Consider the following 12,362-nt stretch of genomic DNA (forward strand, 5'->3'; position numbering starts at 1 on the left):
GGAGAGGTCTGCGGCCATGTGGGACCCCCGCCCGGCGGCCGGGGATCGAACCGGCGCTGCAGAGGCAGGCAGCCTCGCAACCCAGCGCTCAACCGCTGCGCCACCGGGGAGGCCCCAAAATGGGTTTATTTTAAAGCAGCCAAAACATAATGAAGGGAAAAATGGCTTTTTATTAAATAATGATGGGAATCATAATCTGGGAAATTATGGTGCAATCCAAGGTTTTGAGTAAAAGGAGTACTCTGCTAGGTTATGAGGTATGTTTGAGGATTAAATTCCCATTACAGCCACATCAATGAAACTGGTAGAGATTTTGGCAGACAAGGAAGAATTCTAGGTCAGAGAGATGTGGAGGTGTAGAGATCTTCTAAAAACAAAACACTATAATAACAAAAGTCAGATATGTTATGAACATATATTTTCATTTTCTTTTTTTTATAAAGTATTTTTATTTTTTTAATAGAGGCATGTTTTATTTATTTGTTTGTTTGTTTGTTTTGTTTATACATGCACTGGGTACAGTCAGAAGCGCGGGCGGGTGAGAGAATTCACCAGAGCCAGAGCTGGGAGCAGAGCAGGCAGAAGGACCGAAGTACACTGCTGAGGGGAGCAGCGGCCGGCAGGAGAGGTCTGCGCACCATGTGGGACCCTCCTTTGGTGGCCGGGGAGTAGCCGAGGAGCGAACCGGCGCCGCAGAGGCCGCGGGCAGCTTCGCAACCCAGCGCTCAACCGCTGCGCCACCAGGGAGGCCCTATTTTCATTTTCTTTAATAAACATTTCACGGGTCTCCCTGGTGGCACAGGGGGTTGAGTGCCTGCGCTGTGAGCTGTCCACAGCCTCTGTTGCGCAGGTTCGATTCCCCGCCGGCCAGGGAGATGCCCACATGGCGTGGCAGACCTCTCCTATCTCACCCGCTGCTCCCCTCAGCAGTGTCCTTGGTCCGTCTGCCTATTCTTCTCCCCAATCTGTCTCTGGTGAATTCTCTCATTCTCCGGCGCCTCTGAGCTGTACCCCAGTTCTTGTATAAATAAAATATTTTTAAAAGGTATTAAAAATAACATTTCACCTTTTCTTATTTTTATAAATGTGATTTAATTGCCTTTTACAAAATGAAATTAATTTTCAAAATTTAAAGCATATATATTATAGAAACAATCAGAACATAGACACGCAAAATGAGCAGTGTATTATTCTCCTCAGATTGCCATAACAAAATGCTACAGACATTAATTCTACTTCATATTTCAGGAGACTGGAAGTCCAAGATTGAGGTGCTGACAGCATTAGTTTTAGGTGAGACCACTCTCCTTGGCTTGCTTCACACTTTTTTGGCACGTGATCTTTCCTCTGTGGACACCCCTCCTGGAGTCTGTTCCTCTTCTCTAAGGAAATCAGTCCTATTGGATTAGGACACCACTCTTAAGGCCTCACTTAACCATAATTACCCCTTGGAAGGACCTATTTCCAAGTCAGTTGCATTTGGAAGTTAGGACTTCAACATATGAATTGGGAGGGGGGAGCACAATTCAGTCTGTAACAAACATTAAACCCTCCCTCTTAGATATGTTATGTACATGTATGCGTGCTACATATAATTGTTAAAGAAGAGCATGCCAACTATTTTGTTTGGTAGCTTGCACTTTAAATTAACACATAACCATCATTTGCAAGTGAGTAGATGCATTTCAGCAACATTTTTAGCAGTATATTATTTATTATTTGAATGTTCAATAATACCAACTGACTTGTTGACATTTGGGTTGTTTTTATTTTTGCTATTAAACTTTTTTTTTTTTTTTTTTTAATTTTCTAGAGGCATGTCTTATTTATCTATTTGTTTGTTTGTTTGGTTTATACATGCACTGGGTACAGTCAGAAGCTGGGAGGGCGAGAGAATTCACCAGAGCCAGAGCGGGGAGCAGAGCAGGCAGAAGGACCGAAGTACACTGCTGAGGGGAGCAGCGGGCGGCAGGAGAGGTCTGCGCGCCATGTGGTACCCTCCTTTGGTGGCCGGGGAGCAGCCGGGGATCGAACCGGCGCCGCAGAGGCCGCGGGCAGCTTCGCAACCCAGCGCTCAACCGCTGCGCCACCTGGGAGGCCCTATTTTTGCTATTAAACTTTGAATTTATGTCTCTGTGCACTTGTCTGATTATTTCTTTGGGATAAAGTCCTCGAAGTGGAACTCTTCGGTCAAGAGGTGCGAAAGGTTTTAAAGCTTTTAATACATATTATCAACAGTCCCCACCCCACCCCGCCATAGTCTCTATCAATTATAAATAGTACATGTAGTTCTCCATGCCCTTAGCAACTCTTGAGTATTTTTACACTTTTTGGCTAAAATTTGACAGGTGGGGCTTTCTGGCTGGCTCCCTGGGGTTCTGGAGGAAGTAAACCTAAGAATTTCAACTGCGTTTAGCTCCGGATAGCTCAGTTGGATGGCCAGGTAAATTACACAGGCAGTCTGGAGAAGACGGAAAGGCAAGCTGCAGGGAAGGCGAGTTATATAAGTTCTTTTATGGGAGGGCCTATCGTTATAGGGAGGTTTTAAAGTTTTAGACTGCGGGCAGGTACGTCACTCCAGATTAGATGAACCTGCTTTCGGTAGGGAAGAGCACGCCTCCCGACCACTCTGCGCGGTTAGCGCCAGAGCCACGCGAGTCGCCCGCAGCAGCGCGGCGGCCCCTGGGAAGCCAGTGGCAGCCGGGCAGCAGGACCCTGGCGGCCGCCGCAGCGTCCCACAATGCTCTGCTCGCGCCACCCGAGGGCGGGGAGAAAGGACCGCGGCTGGGATCCGCGGCGAGCTGGGGGAAGTGCGCACGCGCACTGACCCCGCCGGGCCCTAGCAACCAGAGCAGTGACAGTAGCAACGGCCGGAATGGTGAGTACCCTCAGGGCCTTCAAGCCGAAACTGAGAGGAGGTTGGAAGTGGAAAAGGGTGACCGTGAAGTGTTGAGGCTGAGGATGGGGGTCTTCGAACAACGGAAGGGAACGAGTAGCGGACACTACATCCGTGGAGTCAGAGGCCTGAGGCGAGAGAGACACCCTGGCAGGGGATGGTTTGGGATGAGGGCGGCCTGGGACGGATTGGAGATTGTGCTAGAGTGGAGGGACTCTGGCAGAGAAAAAGGAAGACAAAGAGCTTGAAATTATCTAAAAAGAGCGATTGGAGTGGGAAAGATGATGGAAGGGAGGGTGTGAATTAGGATATTTCTTCACAGAGCAGTGATTTTCTTCCCTAGCGAGATGGGGGAAATGCTGGTTAGGGGAGGAGAGTGTGTTAATCCGATTGCCGCAGTATTGGAAACCTGTAAAGTCCCCAGGTTGCTCTCTGAATTGAGTGTTATTAGGTTAACATTGTAAAACCCACTCTGATAGAATGTTAGGGCAGTATTTCTCAAATTACAGTATGCATATGTGTGGCTTCACTCGGCCTAAGTATGAGCTTGTGGGAGTGAACATTATGAATTTTTAGTGTGATTGGGGACGGAGGTGGGTTCGGAAGGGGCTCAGGAATATGCATTTGGACAACGCACCTCAAGTGATGCTAAAATTGGAGGGCACCGCCCCACACTTTGAGAAATACTGCCTTAGATTTGAAATCTATCAGCGGCCTAGCCAAAGTTTTTTTATGATGAAATCATAAGCAAATGTGTGTGATTGCCCTGTCCCGTGGAGATGTTTATGAAGAGTAAGTGTAATTGTTGTCTTTTTTGTGATTCCAATTGTATAGAAGAAGGGAGAAATTGAGTTCAGGAAATTAAAATGTTGAGAATGTCATACCCATCCTCAATCACAAGATTAAATGCCATCTTTAGAAAGTAGTTTCCCCAACTGATTTACTTACTTTATTGCATAGGCACTTAGCTGAAAGCTATTGCCAAGAGAAGTATAAAATTATAGAATCTAGGTTTATATTTCAGGTGGGGAATCAACCCTAAATAATTCTGAAAGTATGAACCATGAAAATTATTAAAAATCTTCAAATAAAAAAAATCTTCAAATAGAATATCAGAACCAGTAATTAGATGAAGCTAGTTGAGACTACAAGCTGGTCTTTGTAGTTGAGACTACAAGCTGGGGTCTTTCAGAAATACAGACCTAGGGCCTCCACGGTGGCGCAGCGGTTGAGCGCTGGGTTGCGAGGCTGCCCGCAGCCTCTGCACACCGGTTCGATTCCCGGCTGCTCCCCCCCGGCCACTGGAGGAGGGTCCCACATGGCGCGCAGACCTCTCCTGCCGCCTGCTGCTCCCCTCAGCAGTGTACTTCGGTACCTCTGCCTGCTCTGCTCCCCACTCTGGCTCTGGTGAATTCTCTCACCCTCTCGCACTTCTTACTGTGCCCAGTGCTTGTATAAATAAATAAATAAATCTTTAAAAAATAAATAAATAAAAAGGAAAGTTAAAAAAAATAACAGAAATACAGACCTACACAGTTTATAAAAATGTTTTGATTAGCTTTTTTTAAAAAATATTTTATTCTTTCTTTTTTTTTTTTTTTTTAAGATTTATTTATTTATACAAGCACTGGGTACAGTCAGAAGCGCGGGAGGGTGAGAGAATTCACCAGAGCCAGAGCGGGGAGCAGAGCAGGCAGAAGGACCGAAGTACACTGCTGAGGGGAGCAGCGGGCGGCAGGAGAGGTCTGCACACCATGTGGGACCCTCCTCCGGTGGCCGGGGAGCAGCCAGGGATTGAACCGGCGCCACAGAGGCTGCGGGCAGCTTCGCAACCCAGCGCTCAACTGCTGCGCCACCAGGGAGGCCCTAATTAGCTTTTAATGTCTTAAAAATTGTCATATTTCACATCAAAACCCAGGTTTTTGCTTCCTCTGAAAAATCAAAACTACCATATTTCACCATCCTACCTACATTTTGATATAACTGAACTGTGATGGTGTTATATAATTGACAGCATATTTCCTTTCTTACTGATACATAAAATAAGGGCGTTTCTTTCAATTATTAGAGTTTTCATATTTGAAGAAATGTGATATTAGGGCAACTATTATCCCAAATTTCACCTGCCAGCACTTGTCTAGGGCTGAGTAGAGGTTTTCCTCTTCATATGGCCAGTTTTACCTGTTAATAATGTCCAATGGTCCTTTAGGAATTTGAGTTTCTATAGGGGGAACTATTGGCTTTTTAACCAACTCTATATTACCATAGTAGGTGGTTAGATGGCTTCCAATTTGCTTCCATAATGTTTTGAAAGGGTTTCTTGTATGTCTCATTTTATGGATCCATGTAAGTATTTCTCCAGGAAATATATCCAGAAGTGGAATGTTGGAGTCATAGGATTTATGTATAGTTTTCCTTGGCACTGTCAGACTGCTTTCTAGAATGCCTTTACTAGTTATTATTTCCTCACTAATGCATGAGAGTTCCCATTTCTCTGCTTTCTCACTGACTTTCTAACTTTTGCCAATTTGAGGATGTATTTTAGTATCCTATTATTTTACTTTGTATTTCTCTGATTTTCATTGAGTTTATTTTTTTTTTTTTTATTTTTTTTTATTTATTTTTTTTTTTTTTATAGAGGCATGTTTTATTTATTTATTTATTTATTTGTTTGTTCATTTGTTTTGTTTATACATGCACTGGGTACAGTCAGAAGCGCGGGAGGGTGAGAGAATTCACCAGAGCCAGAGCGGGGAGCAGAACAGGCAGAAGGACCGAAGTACACTGCTGAGGGGAGCAGCGGGTGGCAGGAGAGGTCTGCGCACCATGTGGGACCCTCCTCCGGTGGCCGGGGAGCAGCCGGGAATCGAACCGGCGCCGCAGAGGCTGCGGGCAGCTTCGCAACCCAGCGCTCTACCGCTGCGCCACCGGGGAGGCCCATGATTTTCATTGAGTTTAAACACCTCTTGTTAGTCATCTGGATTTCGGTTTCTATATTTTCTGTTTACATATGTTTACCTGCTTTTCCACTTTTCTCCTTGTTTTGAATTTTTAGAGTGCCTTATGTGTATTAGATATACACACACTCCAATGTCCCTTACAAAGCTCACTGTCTTTTTTTCCTTAGTAATTGTCACCAAATATATACCTTATATATAATTTAACTTATATAAATTTAACTATATTAGCTGACAATAGATTTTCCTGTAGGTCAATAAATCCTTATGATCCTAGGATAAGCCATTCCTGATCATGATTCTTGTATATCATTGATTTTTGGAGAGCTAATGTTATAGTTAGAATTTTCAAATAAATGTTTTAAAGTAAAGGGATCTTCTTATCTGGTTGTGGCATCAAGCTTATTCTAGCTGCATAAAATAAGTTGGCCATTTTCCCCTTTTTCTGGTTTTTGAAACAGCTTGTATAATGGAATATCTGTTCTTTGAAAGCTTGTTAGAACTCACCTGTAAAATTATCTAGGCTTGGAGTTATAGGGGAGAAGGATGAAGGTATATCTTCTTTATCTTTTATCCTTTAAATGATTATGGACTATTCACATTTTCTGAGACATCTTAAGACAGTTTGGCAGTTCTGTTTTTAATGTTTTGTTTTGTTTTCAGAAATATATACCTTGTCTGGGTTTTCAAACTTATTATCATATGTTTGCTTATTTTATTTTTTAAATCTTTGTGGCATCTGTAATTATTTTTCCTTATTCATTTTATATGTTTAATTTGTATATCTCTCCTTCTTGGTTTATCAGGCTTGCCAGAAAGAACTAGCTTTAAATTTATTCTTCTTCCCTGTTGTATTTTTCATTGACTCCTTCCCTTGTGCTTCCCTCTGCCTTTGTGGGGCTTGCAATGCTGTACTTTTTCAATATCTTGAATATTTAGCTTACTTTTTTCTATTTCATGTTTTCTGATAACTGTGTTTGAGGTTATAAGTTTCCTTTTTAGTGTTATTCTCAACATTTGACTTCTTTCTCTTTCCCTTTTTTTTTTGTTTTATAATTTTCTTTTTTCACCCAATGGTTATTTATTAGTATGTCGAAATGGTATATACATGAAATACTTTCCTTTTGTTATTGCTTGGGCTTTATCTCTCTCTTTTTAAAAATAGCTCTCTCTTTTTAAAAATAACTCCAGCAATAATTCATTAATGATATCTTCCTTTGGTCAACTTCAAAGTTTCAAATATATTGACTGTAAAGTACTTTTTTATAAGGTACATTATTTCATGTTGTAAGAAAAATAGGTTGGAGTTAAGCTATGATAAATACATCAAGACTCAGAATTTCTATCTTTTACTTATTGACAGAGTTCTTTTAAATGTATTTCAGTATATATATCTTTATTGTAGGTCATTATTTGCAAACAAATACATATTTGCGACACATTTTTAAGTATGTGTGTGTATATATGTATTGTAAACCTATATGCATGTGTGTGTATGTGTTTGTGTATAAAGGGTTAATATTTTTTAAGGCTTCACATGTAGCCTCCTGCTACAGCCATTGTAAGTTGTTCCTGATTGTAAGATGCATCCAAATTTCCAAGATGTTAACATGTAAAAAATATATAGATCTTAGAATCATTGAAATAAGATATATTTTAACATCAAGTGTTGAAAACTATATAGTTTTTGTTAACCAAGTGGAAATGAAGTATATGGGCACTAATTTCATCATGATTTCCTTAATTTCTCTAAAATGTATTTAAATAAATCATTCTGATTTCACAACTAAAACTCTCTCTTTGTATTAATATCTCAAAGAAAGAAGTTAGCCCTGTAATGGTAGACATCACACCATGAAAATTGAATCACCAAATCATACACCGATAAACACAGCCTTGTTTTTTTTTCCTTCTCTTTTTAAGGCAAAAGCAACAACAATCAAAGAGGCCCTAGCCAGATGGGTGAGTAAATGGGTTTTTACTTCTTTTTTTTTTTTTTTTAAAGAATATTTATTTATTGATGCACACAAGAGCTGGGGTACAGGCCAGAGATGCAGGGGGGGTGAGAGGATTCACCAGAGACAGAATGGGGAACAGAACAGGCAGAATGACTGAAATACACTGCTGAGGGGAGCAGCTGGCGAGATAGGAGAAGTCTGCTTTGCCATGTGGCCAGCAGGGTATCGAACTTGTTTTGCAGAGGCTGTGGATTGCTTCATAGTGCGGTGCTTAACCCTTTGCACCACCAGGGAGGCCCGGTTTTTACTTCTTTTAGAAACCATACAAGGAAAATTTTGGGATAGTTATTTAAATCTGACCATTCAATATAAGGCATCTTTGTGGTACTGGAACTCTTTAGCTGTCTTGACTTTGGTGATATTCATTAACCTACGCAGGTAGTAAAATTGTATAGCACTTAATAAATACATACAAACACATACATACTCATATGTACAAATGACAACAAGTAAAATTAGGAAAATCTGAATGAAATCAGTGGATTGTATCAACATCAATATCCTGTGGTGATATTATACTATAGCTTTGCAAAATGTTACCTTTGGAGAAAACAGGCAAACAATACAAGGGATATCTTTGTATTTGTTTTTATAACAGTAGGTAGATCTTCTAATATCTCAATAAAATTTCAATTAAAAAAATCTAACCTGGAAACATTTTAATATGGAAAGTCTGATTCATCTGACACTGTAAGTAAAAGGACTGAAATCTCAGTGTTACAGTACATTTTCTTTTCAACTTTATTATCATTAAAATATATGTCATTTTCAGGTGCTAGAGTGGTATATATTGTGGATTATCTAGGTTTTAGGTAGATGATGGCTTAGCCTCTTGGAGGTTAGAACAGAGACAGCCAACATGGACAAATGAAAATCAAAGCTGAAACGATATGCAATAAAAATACTAAGATGATGCTCAGCATCAGTAATCATCATGGAAATGCATCAAAATGACAGCTATTACCTCACATCTGGTAGAGTAGTTATCATCAAAAAGACAAGCGATAACAAAGGTTGGCAAAGATGAGGAGAAAAGAAACCCTTGTGCACTGTTGATGGGAATGTCTGTTGATACAGCCACTGTGGAAAAGCAGTGTGGAAGTTTCTCAGAAGATTAAATACAGAACTACCATGTGACCCAGTAATCACATTTCTGGATATATAGCTGAAATAAATGAAATTACTATCTTGAATAGATATCTGTACCCCATGGTCATTGCGGCATTATGCATAAAAGCCAAGATATGGACTTAAGTGTCCATTGATGGGTGAATGGATAAAGAAAATGTGTGTGTGTACATACATTCATATACACAGTATAATATTACTTAGCCATAAAAAAGGAAATCCTGCATTTTTGACAACATGGATAGACCTTGAATGCACTGTAAAGACAAGTACTGTGTGATCTCACCAGTATTTGAACTCTAAAAAAGCAGGACTCATAGAAATAGAGTAGAATAGTAGTCGCCAGGGGTTGGAATGGGGAGAAATAGGGAGATACTGGTCAAAGGATACAAACTTCCAGTGATAAGATAAATTCTGAGAATCTAATATATAGCATGATGATTGTAATTATGTAATAATTATATTGTTATTACATACTTGAAAGTTGATTAGCTTTGCTAAATGTTCTCTTTCATACATATAGAATAGGTAATCATGTGAGGTAATGGATGTATTAAGTAATCTTATTATTGTAATCATTTGCAGCATATACATTTATCAAATCATCATTTTATACACCTTAAACTTCTACAGTGCTATATGTCAATTTTATCTCAGTAAAGCTGGAAAAATATACTAAAATGCATAGCAATATTAAAAAGAAACTGCTTTGTAAAGTGCATTAAATATAAATTATAAATATTGAATAAAAAATTCTGTTTCAACAGTTGTAATTCAACATGATAGAATTTCCATAAAGTATACAGATGGCTCCTTAATTTCTTTTCTTTTTTTTTTTTTTTTGTGGGACCCTCGCCGGTGGCTGAGGAACGAACCGGTGCTGCAGAGGCTGCGCCCAGTGCTCAACCGCTGCGCCACCAGGGGAGGCCCTGGCCCCTTAATTTCTATGCCTAGTGATTACTTGTATACATTACCAGTAGTTTTTTGCATCATAATACATATTTTCCTTTTATTATGGACTTTGAATAAAAAATACTCCAGGATACTTGATGTTTAGGGAAAATAGATAAAGTGAATAGAATAGTGAAATTTTTGAAATATTGTTTTAATGTTTAAAAATTTCTTTGTACTCTAATAATTGGATTTTTAAAATTCACTTCTGTTTGGTTAAATTTTTAGTGAAAAAATATTTTGTTTAAAAAAGGGTATGGAAGACCTCCTCGGTGGTGCAGCGGATTGAGTACCACGCTGTGAGGCTGTCCCCAGCCTCTGCAGTGCGGGTTTGATTACCGGCTGGCTGGGAAGATACCCACATGGTGTGGCAGACCTCTCCTGTCTCATCAGCTGCTCCCCTCAGCAGTGTCTTTGGTCCGTCTGCCTGTTCTGCTCCCCGCTCTGTCTCTGGTGAATTCTCTTACCCTCCCTTGCCTCTGGTCTGTACCCCAGTTCTTGTATAAATAAATCTTTAAAAAAAAAATAAAGTTCCCTTCCATTAAAGGTCTTAAATGTCTTAAAAAAATAAAAATAAATTAAAAAACAAAAAGTGGTATGGAATAGGCTTAATATGAGATTCTGTTGTCCTTGAATCAGATTTCAGAACTTTATTTACTTATAATAACAAGTGGTAGTTTTTTGTTTCAGTTTTTAGGTTCTATTTCTAGATTGTATTGTGGTCATAAATCTGTGTTTATTTTTTTTTTAACTTTTTTTTAAAGATTTATTTATTTATGCATACAAGAGCTGGGGTACAGGCCAGAGATACAGGGGGTGAGAGAGACAGAGTGGGGAACAAAACGGGCAGACTGACTGAAACACACTGCTGAGGGGAGCAGTGGGTGAGACAGGAGAGGTCTGCCTCGCCATGTGGGTTTCTCCCTGGCCAGTTGGGAATCGAAGTCATGCTGCAGAGGCTGTGGATTGCTTCATAGTGCGGTGCTTAACCCCTTGTGCCACCAGGGAGGCCCCAATTTGTTTATTCTTTTTTAGCACAGAGATTTATTTTTAAAACTTTTTCACATTTTTGTAATACTGGTTTCCAACACTGTATATGATTCAGAGACATAGGCTCACACCTCTTTAGGTATCTGTTATACCACACTAACCCCAAATCTCTGACATGTAAGATTACTTTAAGACATCAAGTTCACTCTTTCACTGATTAACCCAACATATATTGGGAATCTACTAGGTAGTAAATACTGAGTGGATATGCCTTAGATATCTTCCTTTCAAGTGGTTGTAGATTTTCTATTAGTGGTGTTTGATGATTAGATTTTTAGAATGACTCTGTTTTTGTGTCTTACATTGCATTAGGTGATAGAAAAGATAGGAGTGCAAAGGAAATGGTCTTTGAACTTTAGAAACTTCCTGTTTTGTTGGAGAGACACAACAAACTATTGAAGTACTTTCAAAATATTATTAGGCGGTATATATTGATAATTAAAATTTAAATTGTGTTCTTAGTACTGAAATTAAACTCTTAAGGTAGAATTTACTAGTAAATTTTGTAGAGCTAATATCTTTAATCTCAGCTGTGTTGTAAAGAGAATATACCAAGAATATAAATTCTTGGTATTTTATTGTTCTAGCTCAGGTTGCACTGTGGAAGACTAGATGACAAAACAGTTGATCTCACAGGTCTGAATTTTATAATTAAGAAAACGTTGTTTAAGGAAAAGGAATTTTTCCCAGGAAAATGTTTTTGTTGTTGTGTTTTCTTTTTCTTTAGTAATTGTTAAACTCTTAGGGGATTTAAAATATTATAGAAATAAAAGTTCTTTTCTTTCTTCCTTCTTTCCATTTGGTTGGGACCTAAGAATGAATTATTTGAATCATTCATGTAGACATGAATAATTTACTTTAGTTAACAAGTTCACTAAATAAATGTCAATAAGTGAATGGTAAGGAATGCACAGTAATTAAATTGAAATAGTTGTTTGGAAATAAACATTGAAAAGTCTTGGGAAATTCTGGCCTTTAAGAGTTCCACATTACAATCAGGGATCATTTTCTTTCAAATTTACTTATATCATAGGAAGAAAAAACCAGTCAGAAGCCATCAGAAGCCAAAGAGATAAAGCTTTATGCCCAGATCCCTCCTATAGAGAAGATGGATGCATCCTTGTCCACACTTGCTAATTGCGAGTAAGTTCTCTTGTTTTTCCTCATCCTTCTAGTATTGCTATTAAGTTTCCCTTCCTTTCTAATTACACAGACTAGAAAAAATACATTTTTATATGTGATCTTTATTTCTTTTTTTGTTTGCTTAATATTATTCTCCCTTGGGTAAGGCCAAACATCAAAGATTATTGATTTATAGGATTATTACAGAAGAATTTGAACAATATAATATTTTTTATAGTA

General features: G+C 39.0%; 1 protein-coding gene across 1 annotated transcript in view; it reads left to right on the plus strand.

The window, feature by feature from the left end:
- Nucleotides 1–2,820: 2,820 nt before the first annotated feature.
- Nucleotides 2,821–12,362, plus strand: part of DNAL1 (dynein axonemal light chain 1) — a 32,847-nt gene continuing 23,305 nt past the window's right edge. The window contains exons 1-3 of the mRNA XM_037503688.2: nucleotides 2,821–2,878; nucleotides 7,777–7,815; nucleotides 12,034–12,143. Coding sequence (XP_037359585.1) covers nucleotides 2,876–2,878; nucleotides 7,777–7,815; nucleotides 12,034–12,143 — 152 coding nt within the window. The 5' untranslated portion in view covers nucleotides 2,821–2,875. The remainder of the gene's footprint in view (nucleotides 2,879–7,776; nucleotides 7,816–12,033; nucleotides 12,144–12,362) is intronic.

The sequence above is a fragment of the Talpa occidentalis genome, unplaced genomic scaffold (assembly GCF_014898055.3).
Source record: "Talpa occidentalis isolate TD23 unplaced genomic scaffold, MPIMG_talOcc4v2.1 talOcc4.11, whole genome shotgun sequence".
Lineage (NCBI taxonomy): Eukaryota > Metazoa > Chordata > Mammalia > Eulipotyphla > Talpidae > Talpa > Talpa occidentalis.